General features: G+C 39.0%; 1 protein-coding gene across 1 annotated transcript in view; it reads left to right on the forward strand.

Moving 5' to 3' along the window:
• The window catches only part of LOC148823423 (BMP/retinoic acid-inducible neural-specific protein 3-like), a 48,684-nt gene that overhangs the window by 13,895 nt on the left and 16,009 nt on the right, over positions 1-18,780 (forward strand). The window contains exons 3-4 of the mRNA XM_088927127.1: positions 6,569-6,759; positions 14,371-14,561. Coding sequence (XP_088783253.1) covers positions 6,569-6,759; positions 14,371-14,561 — 382 coding nt within the window. The remainder of the gene's footprint in view (positions 1-6,568; positions 6,760-14,370; positions 14,562-18,780) is intronic.

The following is an 18,780-nucleotide window of genomic DNA, read 5'->3' on the forward strand; positions in this document are numbered from 1 at the left end:
TGTATATTGAAGAGCTTGCAAAAGAGTGTATTAGAGTATGTCAAGGACTTCTGTCTTCATATAGAGCTTTATGTTAAAAACTATTATTCGAACAAGAAGGTAGCAATGTAAAGACTTTTGAAGATGTTTTAGACCAGAGCTTTCGATTCTCTTCTTGGTGAGCTTAAGTATTTAGGGGAATGTCATTCTAGCTGAGTTCAATTCATACAATCAGCTGTTAACTGAATCTTTGTGCACGAGTTATTGTACTGTATATTGACAGGATCTTTAACTACTAATTAACTACTAATTGTGTAAAACTGGACAAATAAGGGTGTTTCTCAGGACAGGCTTGGAGATCACTGTTCTGCTGTGGACTATTTTGCAAAGAACCAGGATCCTTGTCAAAGACTGCTTGTTACTAGGCAAAATAACAAGCAAATGTATTGAATGTTTTTAGATCTTAGACAAATGTGGAGGGGGGAGGAATGATACACATTTCCCTACTTTAATTGTGTCCATAAAATGTGCATGTGCAGTGCAAATGTTTTTAATCATTTGTAGCTTCAAAAAGATGAATGTTTCAGCAGTCCTGGGTCATTTCTCTGAGTCCTGTGCTGACTTCAAGGACACCTTGAGTTGGTCAGTAGACGTTCCTCAGACTCTCCTAAGAGGTGTTGAATGCTCCCACTGCCTGTCCACATTTGTTAGGGAGCGAAGCATCTCATTTAAATTGATCTGCCATTGAGCGCCATTGTGACATCCTTGAAAGTTCCCAAAAGAGCTTATTTTTATTTTTTGGGTAGTCTTCAGACTCGGTAGCTGTGGATGTCATGCCCATAGCTGCAGGGATAGAGTGTTGCTAGTTCATCTTCTGCCTCCAGGACAGAGCCTGGAGGCTGTGGTACAATCCAGACACAGCCATCTTCTGGAAATACCAGGATAAGGTGGTGGGCAATAAATAAATTGTATTTTCTTTAATTCTGGCACATTTTATTTCTTCTTTCTGTAATTGAATTCCGGTCTCTTTGACAACTAACAGGTTTAAGACTGAGCTGAAAAATAATCATAATTGGCAAAGCTACCACAGAGGAAAAAAACTGTTAATGAGCTATAAATTAGAGCTTCCTAACACTTATAATCAAAGTCTTTTAATGCCTTTTTTAAAACGCTTTTGTAATCAACATCACAAAGTGTCACACTCATAAAAGTAGCTTCAGAGAAGGGTTCCTTGGTTATTATTTTTTCAATACCCCTAACAACATCTATGTTGAAGCTTAACTGTAGCACATCTTTTGAAATAACATCAAATTGCATGGTGTCTTTTTAGAACACATTGCTGTTTATGATCCAAAGCAGTGCTTGGAAAAGGAAGGCGACCTTTTAGCTCGCTGATTTTCTCATAAAAGTGAAAATGACAAGCGTATCGGCAGAGGATGTGTGTAACCCTACTTTAAATTTATTTTCTGACTCTCGCTAAACTGAATAGTTTTTTTTTTCCTCTTGAAATGAAATACACTGGCTCAGTTACAGCAAGAATGAGATTTCTTTAATGGCCGTGATAAGTTGGAAAGAGCATATTTATGGCTGGAGAAAGAATAACATGTTCTATGACCCCAGAGAGGAAAAGAGGATTTTCTTTTTGCAGTTTGGATTGCATCTCTGGGTTAAATGCAGCTCCAGAATTTTGACCTGATATCCTCTCTGAAAGCTGCCAAAGGTTTTGCTGTCAGTGTCATCTCTAGGAAATAAACAGAATAAACAGTTTAACGATGGCATGTTAGGTTAAGTGACCAGAAGGCTGTTCTATTCTGAATTCAAGGTACAGCGTGCGTAATGGCCTCTAATATCAGGCAAGCCATTACAAAACCCTAAAGTGAAGAGAACAAGAGGTGGCGTGTTTAACAGAAGTTAAAATTAAATATATGGTTCATGTTTTTTTCATTCTTCAGCTCTTTTAAATATTTAATAATAAAAGCTCCAGCTGGCAACCATTTAATGAGCTTCAGTAGATTTTTGAAATGAGGAATGTATTGAAAATGTTATGTGAAGTGTAAGAAAGGTGCACTGGGAAGTGAATAAAGGAAAATATGTAGAGCGTCGGGATAATCTTATTACTTACTATACAGTACACGCATGTTTTGAGGGGAAAAAAAAAGGTTATGGACTTTGGACATTTGAGCATAAATTGCGAACATTTTCATTAATGGATTCCTCAGGAGGGATAGTGATAAGCAACAAAGTCATTTCACAGTAAGTGTAAGCACTAAATCACCCCTTTGGTACGGTGACTGTTGTGATTTAACCTGTTGAAGGTTAAGCCTGGTGAAAATCCTAAAAGAAAAGCACAGAAAGGTACCAATATACGCTGCTTGTCAAGAGAATGATGCGTTTGTGCTATCAGTATGTCAGAACAATGGTAGACTTGGGTGGCCAGCAGTAGACTTTAGAAATGAAACAAGTTTTTGTCTAGTTCGTCCCAGTGGATGTCAGCAAGTGTAGCTTTCTCTTTAGCAGAGAATTGCAGTGGAGTACTTCAGTATGTGAGTATATCTGGACGTTTGGCTCTTGTTTCTGCATGTCCTTTGGGGGCTTGAGTTTGTAGTTCATAAAAGCTAAAGTATGTCATTATCTTTTCTGTGAAGTCTCTCAATCAGGAGCTATGCATCAACACACAGTAAATCATAACCTGGATTAAGAGCTGGCAAAGCCTACAAGCTACTTATTTAATTAATACTTAGTGAAGAAGGTAAGAGTAAATTATCCCTGTGTTTGTAAGGCCAATTACTTTTGCTGAGGCCAGATGGAAGAACTGCAGAATTGTCAGCGCCTTGCGATGTCCTGTTGTTTAAAGGTCAGTTTACAGGTTTTTCATTTCAGTGCTCTGGAATTGGCCTGTTACTTTCATTCTTATTTCTTAGGTGGAATTTATAGGATGGCAGATAAATATCATGATAGAGTCACATTGACATTTCTGTTGTTCTAGTGGTCAATGTTGTTTCTTCCTAAACAAAGTAGTATTTTTTTTAAACTGATTCCTTAATCATAGGATTGTGCGTTCATGGGTCTGAAAGTCTTGGATGTCATTTATGGGATGTCAAAGTAGAATGTAGATGTGAGGACATTGACCATGCTTTTTCATTAACATGCCTTCAAGTAACATTACTAGCAATCCTGGTAAAGCTCTGACTGTCACAAGGGTATTTATTTCGAAACCAAATTGAGGGAAGTTCTCCAGAACTTTATGTCCAAAATTCACTGTCTCTTAAGTCTAGTTAGAAAGAGCAATCTAGATAAGATTACAGTCCAGTGCAGTAATCTTCCCAACACCTTTTCCCATCTAAAATTGAGAATGTCTCCATTCAGACTGTATCTTGCAAAAAACATTTTACATCTGAACTCTGGCAAGACGTTAAGATGATTGGCTCTACTTATCAACCTAGCAAATGTGTCAACAACACTTTGGCTGTTGATGGTCCTACTATCAGTCAGTGTTCTCAGATAAGGCATCTTGGGGTCATTTTTCACCTGAGGTTTAAAGGCTCACATTTTCATTGTTGTAAAGGTATCTTTTGTTGTCCACCTTTCTAACATTCTGCATATCCGTATGCATCTCTGCTAGTCTGATGCAGAGAAGCGAATTAAGCTAGTTGAAGCATGTTCCGAGCTCGGCTGCCCAAATTTTACCCAAAGCTGAAGAGCATAAGGATATGTATATCACCTGTTTTTGCTGCACTTCATGTTTCAGAATAAAATGCAGAATAGGGATTTGGAAGGTTTTCCTCCGGTCTGTATCCGTAAACTGTTAACTCCCTTTAGACATACATGTTATTTGCACTCTTTGGACCTTCATTCAGATTTCCAATCCAAGGCTCTGAAGAATGTTGTGTTGCTGCAGGACTGTGGAATGACCTCCTAGCCTATACAAGATCTTGCAAGTCAGTCAGCACTTTCAAATCCTGTATTAAAACTCACTTTTATACTCTAGCGTCTCATTCTGTTTAATTAGGATGTTTAATTCTGTTTAATTTTAATTTTGTGTATGCCTGTTTTTGGTTTGTTGTTTTTTTTTGTGCTGCACTTTGAGATGATGTACTATAGAAACTAAAAGTTTTTTGTCTATATCTTTGCAGACACTTACTGTAGAATCACAGCTGTCACAGAAATTTTGGGTTTTGCTGAAAATGGTCTGCTTAAAACTAAATGGTAGTTTTTCAAACGTCATCCTTTTATTGATTCTGTTACTATTTTAAATAGATTTTTAATAACCATTTTCCAGTTTTTAAAGTTTTAAAATTACATAATAACCTTAAGTAACAGAGAAATTATTTTAGTTTTTTTCCTTTAAGAATTTTTCTCCTGTTTTTTACTCTGTACCATTAGCAGGTATTTTCAGTTTTTAGGAAATAATGATGTAGCTGGCACTTGTATGAAAGGGTTTTTGAGAATTTTCCTGTTGTGCTGAGAGATCCCTTGTTAATTGCTTATTGCTTGACAAAAGTGTTGAGGTGATATGATTAGCACTTATTCTGAGGTTGTCTTTTCTTCAATTGTCTTCTAATATAATAGGTGCATTGCTAAAGTGGTTCTCATTCAGCTAAATTACACCCTTGCTGTGAATCCTGCTACCAGTGACTATTAGAAAAGAGACTATGCTGTCCTCATTCAAGTCCAAAGTAAAGGCCAGTATAGCTTTCCTTTAAACTTTTACTAATGACTCACTACCAGTGTTCCAAGTAATCATCCCTTTCAGTAAACCACATGTGCTTACCACACAATAACAAAACAAAATACATTATTTCAAGAAGTTGGATACCTTTAGCCTCTCAGGATGATGGACTGCAGTTTATCTATCCATTTTCTGACTGCTTTTTCCAGTTCAGGATTGCAGGGGAGCTGGAGCCTATCCCAGCAAGCAATGGGCACAAGACAGGTTAGACCCTGCACGGGACGCCAGTCCATCACAAGGCACACACAGACAGACACACTAACACCATGGCTAGTTTTCCCAGAAGCCAAGTAACTTACAAGCATGTTTTTAGACAGTGGGGGAGCACCTGGAGGAAACCCACGCAAACCAGGGCAGAACATACAAACGCCACACAGATAGCACCCCAGGTCCCAAGTTGAACCCAGGGGTCCCAGCACTGTAAGGCAGCAATGCTAACCACTGCACCTCACTGTAATTCATTATCAAACTAAAACACTATTAAATGGATCAAATATGACTGCAGAATTTGTAAGGAAACACCTGATAATACACATAATTGTGTTTTGGCCTTTAAAAGACACTTTAGGGTGTTTAGGAACAAGTAATAGGTTTATTCCATAAAGCCGAAACGTTGTGTTTTCTCTCTTCTTTTTTACACCATGGAATAAACCTATTACTTGTTCCTTTGCAGCCTACGCATGCTGACGCAGCTCCCCACCTGAACTACTTTAGGGTGTAGCTGGCTAATACATCAAATGAAAGTCACTTCCATTGCTTGCGTAACATATGCCGATGTGAAAAGAGAGACACACTGAAATCACTGTAAACTGATATTTAAAAACAATTGACAGCTTAGCATGAGAGATACCTTTGTACCATGTCAAGAGAGTTGGAGGCACAGTGTGACCAGAGGGGTATTGGTTACGATTACTGCAACGTTTTGATCTATAATGATACCTCTGACACCTACATTTGGCTTCAGAGCCTTAGGTCATTTTCATTTAGTTTAAACCTGATTCTGGTTTTACTTTTTTACTGTTTTTTCCTGCACTGCTGAGATTGTAAAGTGCATTGCAACGCAATTTGCTGTGAAAAGGGGTCTAAGAATAGTTTCATTTCACTGTCTTTCAAAGCCCTGAAATGTGGTAGCATTAACGATTAGCTTGATGCGGCTTGTGAAAATAGTTTTTGAATATTTTCCAGATTTAAAGGCAAACAGGTAAAAGAGAAATATTCAGTTTTTTTTAACTGTTAAACGTTCTTTAAAAATCACTAATTAGCCTACACTTCTAGTTGCACTGTTATTTTGTAGTTTTAAAGTCTTCAAGATAAAACAATCACCAAGTCTCGGTGCTATTAAAAAGATGCCAGCGCTATCCCTCTTTGGGTGAAATTAGGTAAATAATTCCTGTTCTTACACGTCTTGCTACATTGACTGCTAATTAGGGTAAATTACTGCAGTCTGCTTACAAAGAAAACATTGTTTTGCTTAAAAAACATCTTATCTCCAAGTACCAGGCAGAATGAGACTGCATTTGTTTTACCAAGTCCTTCTTAGTTATTCATCCATTTGTCTTTCAAAACTTCTTTCAGTGTTTTGGTTGGACCAATGTTCGACACTCACACGTTCGGGTTTTATTCAAATTAGATTGTGTTGGAATTCTTTTTAAGCTTCTTCTTCGGTCAATTTTTTTAAATGACTGTCTATGGAGAACTGTTTGGAAATGTGGAATTTTCTGCTCCAGCGCCAGCAGCTGTAGTCTGCTGTAGTAGTGGTCCGGGGGTTCGTGGTCTTGCAGACCTGTTGGCAGGTACGGTTGACTGGCAGTAATCTGCACGCTTGCTCCCTGCCTGAGACCTCTTGCTCTTGTGTTCCAGGGAGTTTGGTCGCTGGAAGGTCAACAGCCTGGCGGTGGAGAGAAGGGACTTCCTGGGTTCCACCTTGCCGCTCACTCCGGAATTCTTCAGCAGCATCAGGCTCTTAGGGCGGAGACCTACCCTGCAGCAGATAACGGAAAACCTCATCAAGAAGTATGGGACTCACTTCCTTCTCTCAGCAACACTTGGAGGTAATGGGAGGTTCTTGCTTTCCGCATAAAGTTAGACTTTAACGCAAGTGGAATTTTGTATACTTGTGTTGTCTGGGGGCGGTGCGGTGGCTCAGTGGCTAAGGATCTGCGCCTGAGGCTGGAAGGTTGCCGGTTCATGTCCCGTGGCTGGCAGAGGAATCTGACTCCGTTGGGGCCCCTGAGCAAGGCCCTTAACCCCAACTGCTCCAGGGTTGCCACATAAATGTCTGACCCTGCGCTCTGACCACAAGCTTCTCTCCCTGCCTGTGTGTCTCATAGAGAGCAAGTTGGGGTATGTGAAAAGACAAATTCCTAAAACAAGAAATTGTATATGGCCAATAAAGTGATCTTATCTTATCTTGTTACTGGAGTGAAACCCATTCACATTACGTTACCCCCCCCCCCCCCTTACAAAACAGGTTGTTGTATTTTACTTGTGTTTTATCCATCCATGATGGGGAGGGGGCCTGTGCTGGCATGCAGCTGGCGCAGGGCAGGGTGCATCCAGGACAGCAGGCCAGGTCATCCTATCATGAATAGTGAGTAGTCAAACCACAAGTCCCATGATGCCTTGTAATGTCCGCCAGCTGCTCAGCCCTTGTTCTTGAGGACCAGTTCTGTCACACTGCTCCCAGATATGCCACCGGACTGGAACCGGGGTGTGCCTAGCTCCTGCAGCATCTTAGACCCCTCACTGAAGATGTGTAAAAGCTGCTCCCTGGTCCAGTTGCAGGAGGTGATGACAAACAGCCCATCCTGCCTCCAGCCACTGAACGCAGGACCTTCACATACTGTATTGTTCCCTAGGCTGTGCTGTCCAGATTCATCCCAGTGTAGAGGGTTGTGGAAACGGCACAGAGGATTATAGGATGTGATTCACCATCAATCGGTGAGATCCACACCATCTGCTGTCACATTAAATCCTAATCTATCATTCAGGATCCCAACCATCCCGGACACAAACTGTTCCCCCACACTATTAAAGCAAGGTCGATTAAACTCAAGAATAGCTTCTATCCCACTGCAGTACACATCCTCAACAGCTTACTGCAGGGCCTCAGACTCAATACACATTTGCACATTGCACTTTTTCAATGGTCTACCATGTTTGTTTTCTCACTGCTACATATTTATTGTCCCACGACATATTTATGTTCCATCTGTTATCATTTATAATGTTTGAAATATACTGTCTACATTATGTGGTGTCGACTGTTGTACTTTGTATGTCCCGAGAGATCAGCACGACTAAGAATGCCAATGTACATGTTCATATGGCGATAAACTACTCTACCCTCTACTCTCACAAACGCAGATATGCACACACTCACACCTAGAGCCAGTTTTAGCAGAAGACGATTGACCTACAGCACCAATACATGTATGTTTTTGGACTCTACACAGATAGCACCCCAGGTCTTGAATTTAACCCAGGGCCACAGCAGTGCGAGGTAGAAATGCTCACCACTCTTCCAACATGCTGCCCACTTTTCTGTTATGTATATGAAAAACGTCTATACAAAACCTACAGTAAGTCTGTAGGGCATTTGTGAAAACTTGTCATTTTAAATAAATGCATTATTTTTATCAGTTGATTTTTTGTTTCATTTGATTTCCATCACAAATTTTTAAGTACAAAAGGAATGCACACATGCAGCACAGGCAATATAAGAAACACTTTTGTCCTGACCGAACATGTTCAGATTTGGCATTTATACAACCTGAAAGGAGGACCTTCAAGCTGTAACACCTTTTTGAAGCATTTTGACACAACTTGAAAATGAGGGAGGTTTGTATTGCCTTTCTCAAAGTAAAATGCAAATTTACCGATTGAACTATGCATTATAGGTGAATATTTTTTGAAGTTTTCTTGCTGAGACAATACGTTCCCATTAAAGACAACTTCAGCATTTTTAACAGAATACCATTTTACCTCCTATTTTACAGTGCATTATGGTAATAATTGAGAAAAGGATGTGTAGAAAGCACAGCACTGGAATATTGAACATAATATACAGTATACATCTAAATATTTGCCCTGTGCACATTTGAATATTTATTGGAGCTACTCTGAAGACAATTGTCCAGGTGTAAAAAAACAAACAAAGGGACAGTAAAAATTGGGACTTAAAATTTCTGTACAGCCTCTACACCTCTACGCTGTACAGTCTATTTCCTTTTAGGAATGTATTTGAATGACATGTTTCTAAAACATTAACCTAGTTAACAATGTGTCTAAAGCCTAGATATTGTGGTGTGCAAAGCAGAGAAAGGCTTCTGGTCCTTTTACAAATGTAATGTAGAGAGAAAAAGCAATTCAAACATTCTAAAATTCACTCACATTTAAAAGATGTATGGCTGCGATAAAGGCAGAAAAGGAGAAAAAAGCTCTTTCCTTTAAAGTGATGTGCTTGTAGACTGTAAATACCTTGGAAACAAGATCTCAGCTGATAAAAACAAGCTTTCAGATTTACTTTAACAAAAAAAACAAGTATGCTACCAGAGAGGATATCTTATAACTTGTAGACAATAGCCTTGATTATGAGATCCCTTCAATATTCTTGGGGGACCTGTGATTTTACAGTCTCTTCTCTATCATATTAAGGTGTTGTGATAAGAAAAAAAGAATTCAGGCTATTTTTCAAGCAGTGATTAAATCTGTGATCGCAGATACAGTTGCTTAGCCTCCTGAGACACCATGCAAGTAGTTTTCTCTTCTTAACTGCCACCTTTTTAGATTGAACTGGCATGTATAGTGTTGAATGGGGAACTGTTACAGCTCATATGACTGTTCCTCCCACACTGTTGGCAAGTTGTGTTTGAACTTTAAAAATAACATGCTAGTTTAATTTTGTTCTGTTTTATTACTGTATGTTTTTTATCATAATTTGTTCCAGTGATAGAAATTGTTCTGGTGCCTTCCGTATGTATTATAAACCTGCATTTTATACTGTAAGACAGATATACAGGTTCCACTTTCAAAATAGACTAATGATATTTATTTAGAATGTGAAATTTCAGTGTATCGCAAAGATCTAGATGTCTCACGCATTTCATATGCATTTCATTTCAGAAAAGAGATTTCTGTTGTGCTTTCATCTATACACTTTGCGTATTCTGTCATGATATAGTTAACCGAATTTCCTCCAGAGGGTTTCATAGTAAATGATGGTACATCTTGATCACCCAGCGATTTTGCGTTTGCAGCAGTTTTTAAAAACTTTTGTTGTGTGTTATAAAAATAAAACATCAGGTGGGGGGGAATAATCAAAACGTTCAAAAAAGACCTGCATTGCTCTTTTCTTCTCTTGCTCTCTGTTGTGAGGCTGGAGTGCCTGCTGCCAGCAGCTTCTGAGAACAAGTTGTCAGATGAATTTTTCTCCCAGTCATTTCCTCTTTTGCACATTTGATCTGACAAAATGCACATGGAGTTTCCTTAAAACAAAGTTGGACAGTACAATGCATCTGAGTTTTACATCTGTGGAAAAAAGAGCATCTTTCGAACTTGTGCAGAAAAGCTGATCTCCATTATACCTGAGAATATGCACAAGGGCTTAGTCTTCATGACTCAGTGGTTTTCTACAAGGCATTTACTTCTCTGAGGAATTAATTTTTTTTAAATATAACTTTTTAGTTCAGCTTGACATACAATGCAATTATGGGTGATTGCACAAACCCTCCCTGTACCCATTTACCATTATTGTGAAAAGAGATGAGATGTTTGATTTGCTAGTTTTCTTTAAAAAGCTGAAGGCATTGCAAAGTATTTTGTTCTTTTGGAATAGAAAAGTGATGCTATAGTATTTTGGTGAAGGGTTTTTTCAATCAACATTTTAACCAGTGCATGCATAATTTTGTTTAGTAAAGATATTTCTTAATGTATTTCTCAATATTGATTATTTTAATAGAATGGAAGCAGAGTTGTGTGTATGAGGTTTTAATCAGATATTTGCAGTTTGTGTCCAGAATACTTTAGATCAAAATCAGTTTTTTTTTCTTTTTTTTTCTTCTCATGATGTTGAAGCATAACATTCCTAAACCTTCTATAAGATATCATTTCCATATGAAGTGCTTGCTCCCAGTATCTCTTAAATTCCACTAAATGCATGGAATAGGTCATGTGTGATTCTTTGGTAACAGGAAAAGAACACAAGGGTGTAAATTGCAAGATTAATAATATTTCTTCATTAAAGACCTGAAGTGGAGAAAGCAAAATTTTTTTTTCAGCTGTGAAAGTGTAATATGATGAGATCTGTCATTTTACCCTCCCTTATTTTCTTAGAGATTTGTTGTGGTGAAAGTATACCCTTAAACATATAGTAATTATTATGTTTGCTGAAAATATTGACATTTTGTGTTAACTTTTGAATGTTTTGTTAGGGAATTTCCTCCCAGCTCAATGCACAGGCCATCTTTGTCTATGTTCCTCTGAATGATAATAGGAGATAATAAGTCCTTATCCAGTGGCTCCTTGAGGTGTCTGGAGCCCATTAGTCTGCTAACACATTTCTGGGACCTTTCACTAAAGGTGTTGTTCTGGTCCAGCGCCGCTCCCCTCAGCAAGCATGCTGCCCTGGAAATGCAGAGTGCTTCTCTTGGATATTAGCGATTTTGCTGACACTCAACCTTCCCTCTAGGCAACTTACTTCACATAACATAATGCTTTTTGTAAGCAGTGTTAAAGCACTTTTGAAAACAAAAACTGGCCAAATGCATATTTTGTCTTCTATTCTTTTGCATTGAATCTTTAACACTAGGATACTTCGTAATCTTTTGAAAACATCAACCCCTGGACCCACGAAACAGTCATCGAATCTGAAGCGGCATCATTCCTAAAAAAAGATACCCATTTCACAGCTTTTAATTTCAGGGTCCAGAATGTTTTATCTCCACCATCACATTTCTATACAATATCATTCCCCATCGGGATTCTCTCAAACTTTTACCAAACAAGCAGTAGTAACCCCCCCCATGCCACACTCATATCCTGCTATCTGAATTGGTTCTTACCCTGAGTGCATTCGTTCAATAATCTTTTCACCCACCAGCTCTGTAGCATCTCTGTGGGTACCAGATTGGGATCACATTATGCTGTTATCTCTTAGAACAATGTAGAAGAACTGTTCTTTCCTCCTATACTGGAATAGATGCTTCAAATAATACAGCGATGACTGTGTTGGCGCCATCATCAGCGTATTGCAAACCCACTGATTCACACAGTGTTCTCCCTAACAGTTCCTTTTTATAGAATTGGCCTTCAGTTGGAGCCTTTTTTCAGACACACCAATCATCTCATTGCACTGACTAATCTCCACAGCCACCATCCATAACTGATACTTTTTTTGCTGAAACAAAAGGTCGCTGTATCGTCTACAAATGGATAATCCCACAGCACTCATATACTTGGCCCCTCGGGCTGTTTCAAGATCACCCAAAGGGCACCGTGCTTGTCCAGTAATCTCATTTAGTGCTCTGCTTGCAGAAAGTGCCCTGCTATTTACATCCGCAAAACAGGAAGGAGGCTACCTGACCATTATAGGGAATGTCAGAGCTGTGAGAGATCAAAAATCTTTCCAAGCTGATAGCTGCTTATTTTACCTCTCCTGAACATGATTACAATGATCGTTCTGCCTGCATTATTTCACAGGGATTCAAAGACTCCTATAGCAAAAATCCCCTAAATTATCCTTAAACGTTGTTCACACATTCTCCTAATCTATTTTCATATCTCCCCAGTCATTCACAGACTGCTGTCTTGCACACTTCCCTCAGAATGTATTGCCCAGATTTCCATCTCTTTAACTACCTTTTCCCTTCCCCCACCCAATCTCACATTTTCAATCTTTTTACCTTCCCGACTCCACTCCTTTTTCTTTCTGTCCTCTCCCCTACACGCCTGACGAAGGCTTCGCAGCTGAAAAGGTTTTTGGTCGTTTCCAGAGTGAAAACTGAATTAACCTCTATATGTTCCTTTGAAGCTCACGCGCTACTGCAGCTCCCCACTCTAACCTCTAGAAGAAATTGCAGGCAGCAAGTTATTTTAATTAAGAAAAGGAGTAACCAACTGTCTAATGGTGGATACTGGCATCCTTAGAAAAATTTGAGACATAATGCCAGTTCTCTGTACCATTGTCTCTAAATCTTTTAAACAATACCATTTTTCGTGTGGGTCTTAGGCCAGAACCAGTCACTGTTGTCAGGCACAGGCTTTTTTTTACTCTTAACGTATAAAGAATTTTGAGCCTCTTCATCACTGCCTGAATTGTTTTTCTTTCCAGCTGCAGGGTAGCTCAAAGTAGCAAAGAACAAGGATCAGGATGAAAATGACCTTATAGGAATATCCTACAAAGCTGATCATTTTCAATTTTATTTTTTTAAGTCTTTTAAACTGCACTTTCATGTTGAAACGGATATCAAAGACCATTTGAAGGAAGCTTGTTACTGAGCGGTGCAGCATGCTCACTATGAAAATTGAGCTGCAGTTTAAATGCAAAACTATTAGAGGATTAAGAACAAGCTAATGAAACTGTGTTGAGCCACAGCAGAGCAAGAGTCTTATGCCAGAGGTAGACTATTTAAAAAGTGCCTGAACGAAGCATGGAATTCTTTCACTTAGAACATTGGGATTTATAGGAACATATTCTGTGTATAGAAACAATTTGTGTAGGAGGCAGTAATCTGTTTAAGCATAGTAGTACAAGATTTGGGTATATTTCTGACTGACAACACCAACAAGGGACGAATGTGCATTAGCCTGAGTTAGTAACTGAATGGAAATGGTTCTCGTTTGTCTTTTTCTGCTACTGTTTGATGAGTCAGTCTATAAATGTGATGGACACTTTCTGATGGTTAGACTAGACGCCTTTTTCTTTAGCAGTATAATGAATAAATATGTAATAAAATTATGAATTGTTGTCTAAGCATTTTTTTCATCTCACTTCTTGAATGTTTTATGTTCACCAATTAGATATGACAATCCATATCAACTTGAACAATGCCCTCTTATACTGCAGTGTTCTAAAAAAAATCTGAGTGCTGCCTTTCAAAATGAGTTTAGTACCCAATTTTGTTCAAGGTTTCCCTTTCCAACACTGATTTGTAAAGATCGCTTTCCTTCCGACATCTGTGAAGATCAAAATCCAAGGTTTCATGAATGTACTGTTTCAGTGATTTAGTGGTACTTGTCACCTCAGTTTAGCAGTATTTAGCATCTCAATAGCATGAAGAACACTGCTCTTCTGTGTGAGTCCTTGTCCTACCAACAGTCATGACAATATCAATTTAGTGCAGCTCATTGATAAGCCAAGTCCTTTTTTTGGCTAAAAACAAGCTCAAAGCTTTGGTATCAATGTATTTCAAATATTCCCCCCCCAAAAAAAAACGCCCAGAGCTGTAATTGAACAGCACTTGGCAAAACAATTTGAACTGCAGGTCGTTCTTATGCGTGTGTGCATCAACCAGCCTCAGGGCCTGCCTGATGTAACCAAAGGTTGTGAGCCGACGTAGCTCGAAATGGAAATGTGGCATGAGCTTCTGTAGAGGCAGGGAATCCCGCTGTTCCACTGCACTGCAGAATGCCTGGGATAACCCTGTCTTGCTTGCTCCTCCCAGGGGAAGAATCTCTGACCATATTTGTAAACAAGAAGAGGCTGAGTAAAGAGGGCAACACGAAAGACGGCAGCGACAACAGTTCCATCGCCACTCTGGAGAACCTGCACCAGCTGGCGGCCTCGTATTTCATAGACAGGGAGAGTACACTGCGAAGACTGCACCACCTCCAGATAGCCACCTCAGCTATCAAGGTAATGGTTTTCTAATATGCTGCTGACTTGAATACCCACCGTAAGCATAACTTTTCATCCCCCAACTTGGTTGCATTGCAACTGCATTGCAGCCAGCTAGGTGACTCCCACACAGTCTTAAAATCTGTGCAGCGGGAGTACAGAAATGGAGATCTCCTGTAAGCACCACCTCTGGCACAGTGGGGAAATCGTCATTTGAAAAATGAATATGTCTTAACGCTTATTCGCTGTGAGGGATTCGGATACCTGAGTGCGAGCCGTCTTCAGATCCCCATTTGGGGGCGGGGTTTTTGGGGTTCCGCTTGCCGCTGGACGGTAAAGGTCAGCGTGTCCGTGTGGCTTTGAAATGAAAAACCCCAGAGGGAAAATTGAAAAATCAATCATGTGTTCCGAAGCAATCCGGTATTGAGCAAAAAAAAATTGAATTCACAAAACTTAAGCCTCTGCCTCAGATCCCAAGTCATGCTGTGCCCTGGGCAAATCTGCGGTTGCATCTGTTATATGGACATTTGGTATGGTCTGCCCCCTGCATGTTAACTGAATCAAACAGCTTGAGTGTCCTATAAGCTGGTTCATCCACAGCAGGGATATACAACACTGCCCATTTGCAGTTAATATCTCATAGAACACTGGAAAAACCAGACGTGTCATAAAACTCTTTGGGTTGTGGAAGTCTATTAAGTACCCTTGGTGTAGCGGGTTGCTATACTGTCACTTTGCTAGATAAGAGATTAGCACTCCTCTGCTCTACTCCTCAGACTATACTTCGGATCCCTCTACAACTCACAGTTAAAGACTTGGAAGAGACAAAATCAGCATTAACTAAAGTCTCTGGCAATGTTAAAAGCATTAAACTTCCTGCATCCCTCTGATCACTTCCTGTCCCACTGCAAAGAGTGAAATGCACCTTCTTCAGTGTAGCTGAAGAGCAGGCAGAATAGTGAGAGGACAAATCTTGAATAATTGGTCTAGTTTACAGACCTTTTCCTTGCGTCTCTAATAATGTAGCACCTATGATTAAATGCCAAGTTGTTCTCTTATTCCCATAAGCTTTTCTAACCCACAGTTTCTTTTTTAATTTGATTTGTTTTGTTTGGCCTGGGGAGTGTGGTATACCCTGGAACTGCTGTTGGAGTTTGTTAAATAAGAAATGCTTCTTAATCAGAGAAGTGAAATTGTTTAGAACGATTCATTTCCTTCAGAGTGATTTTGATCCCTTTTAAAAATAATCAGCCCATTTAAGGTTCTGCTGTGCAAATATTCATATTTAGTACAGTAAGTTTGATTTTCATAGTGTTCTTTTCTTTTTGTTCTGATAACATTTAACTTTTGAGGTTTTTCATCATCTCTGCAACAGAGATGGGCGATTTCAATCCATGAAGGCCTAAAGGTCTTTTTGGCATGCTTTCTACCTGTTATTTTAATTACTTAAATTAATTATTTGCATAATTTCCTGGAGGACTGGAGCTGTCAGTCCCCATTTCTAGACTCTTGGTTTGTCAGTGCTGCTTGCTTTGTTTTTAATGCAAATGAAGATTGTTTTGTCATTACTAAGCAGAAGAAGTTGATTTCTTATACTGTTGATGCTTTGTAAATTACTTTACAGTAATCAAGGTAGGACAGTAGCTTAAAGCCTTTTCTTATGTGTAATATTAGGAAGAGGGGGAAGAGTGTTCTCCTCAGTTTCAGAAGTAATTGGTATGCTCAATTCTGCTTAAACTTTGAAAACAAACACTGTCTATCAATACAGAAGGGTTTTTATGCAGCTGAGCACAGATGGCAGATGTAGCAACTGCTTCTGTACAAATACAGAATAGATAATTCACTTGAGATAGCTCCAGCTACTGAGGGAACTCGCATCACCTTGAGAAATTTCATCATGTCCAGCTGGTATCAGATGTGTTTAAAAAGAAGAAGAATGCACTTATATACATGCAATGAAGTGCTAAACAATTTTAAAAAAGCAAAGCTGGAATTTGGCGGCAGCATGTTAAAATACTCATGTTGCAGTAGTTAATTGCTGAGTGTTCCTCAGATCTCATTGAGATGCTATATTTTATTGTGATTCGTAAGTTGCTAAATTGAAACTTTGGCCAATAAACACATCCAGTTATTTTTTTTTTTTCATTTTTAAACTAGCTTAGTTTTTTCAAATTTTTATGGTGGCACATTTGGAAACTTCATGTGTCAGTCTTTGTTTTGTTGGTTGACGGCAAGACTTCATGAAGATATTTAAATTGAACAAACTCTCTGTAGCATATGTGCTATAAATGACAGTGGCTTAGTCCTCGATGTCTGAATTTCGGAATGGCATGCAGTGTGGAGGAGAGGCTCAAATTTGCCTTTCTGGTAAGAAGTAAAATCGAAGAATCATAACACAAATAAATAGATGGTCGTCTTTGTGTTTTCTGATGCAGCTTTGTAAGTTTTTCACCCCCGCCTCTGAAACAGTTGCTGTCTTCATTTTAAACCTTGTCCCCATAATGCTGTGCTTTTGCTTCTTATTAGTGTAATTACAATTGTGGCATATAAAAGTGTAACCTGTCCCTAAGGTCTTCCTGCAATAACTTTGCAATTAAAATTCATCATGATAGCAATTGCCTTTTGGCTTCAGAGGGACTTGGTTACAACGGGTTATTTATGGAAAATTGGAGTTGAATAATGAGACCCTTATTCATCTCTCCTTGCTGTGTAGCCTCTGGCAAGACTGGTGTTCGACAAATTAATTAACTCATTATCAGATGAAAACCCCATCCGTTATCATCAGTTATATTTGGGTTTGTGAGTACCTTCATAACACTTTAAGTGAAAAGGTGTGTGCAGAATACGAGCATACAGGCGAATGTTTCTCTGGTGATGTGGTACAGTAGTTATGATGAGAAATTCCTTTTTTTCCTAGCAACACCTAAGGAAGAAACAACAGTGATTTGACATTTGTGCCATTTTATATCAATTGATTGTAGTACAAAAATGTTTGATTTGTCTGCTTTTTTTGTATTGCCATGATCCTCTTTGGGGGAGAGCCTGATCAGATACCTTTCAGTTTCAAGCTGCTGCAGTTACAGGAGAATGGTTTTAATGGCAGAAAAGCAACACTTACCTTACACTTACCAACACTTATTTTTTTACGGGGTGTCTTGGTTCAAGCTAGGAACATCTGTTTCTCTGTTCAGAGTGCTGTAAAACTTGGAGAGAACTGAACTTTGTCTAATACTTTGCAAAATACTTTGCCTCTTTTGACTTCCAGAAGAAGGCTTATAGTTTTATTTGAATTGCTACCAGTATTGGCCTGGTATGTGGTACCTTTTGCCTAGCTTGTTCTGTCAATAGTTCATAGGAATAAGACCACCCTTGATGCATTGCAGTCAGTGGTAGTGCTGGCTGTGGATGAAAATAAAGAAATGAGGAAAGGACACCGTTTGAACATGGTAGTATGTTTTTTTTTTCTTACTGCACTGAATATATCACAGAATGGGGTCAAACACTTTCAACAAGGACTGATGTCTTCTGTGGTGCACTTCTCTGTGGAAAAATGGTCTGTGATGAGCGCTATCACATTTGCTGAAACAAAGCCCCAGTGTAAAGCTACTGCTTAGGGAATGCTCTGTAAATTTGTTACTTATCATTGAAGGTAGACTATTTTATCTTATTTTTCAGGCACCAAGAACAGCACATTACATGGTGGTCTCACGAGGGTTTTCTCTGCTGATGTCTAAAGCACTAGAGCTATTTTCTCCCTCATGTTTGAGTCTTTAAATGCTCTAATAAAGTGTGAATTTTCATCAGCCAGATGAACAATTGACTGCATTGACTTTGCCGATCTGCAATTGCCAAACATAAAAGCGGAGAAATTCTGTTTTGAGTCCTTGTGAATACTGTATACTGTACACTGTGTGCTTGGCTTTTATCTGTTGACTTTTTCTGTTTGCTAATATTTATATTAAAAGGAACTGTTTTCCCTTGGTGCAATGCATCGACAGAGGAGTCAGTCAAAAATGAGAATTTGAGAACCTCTGAAGTTAAACGTCAAAGTCTCTACCATGGTTAAATGTCTTTAGATGCGAACAATCCCTGCTCTTAAATTAAATTAATCTCTGCAGTTTTGGCTGTATAGACCCAAGACCTCTGGGCAGTAATGTGATTAAAATTACATCTAATAATAGAGATCCTTGTCCCAGTGAGTCCCAACTGCAATTTCTTCATAATTCTAATCCATCAC

The sequence above is a fragment of the Atractosteus spatula genome, chromosome 11 (genome assembly GCF_055471065.1).
Source record: "Atractosteus spatula isolate fAtrSpa1 chromosome 11, fAtrSpa1.hap1, whole genome shotgun sequence".
In the NCBI taxonomy this organism is placed as follows: Eukaryota; Metazoa; Chordata; class Actinopteri; order Semionotiformes; family Lepisosteidae; genus Atractosteus; species Atractosteus spatula.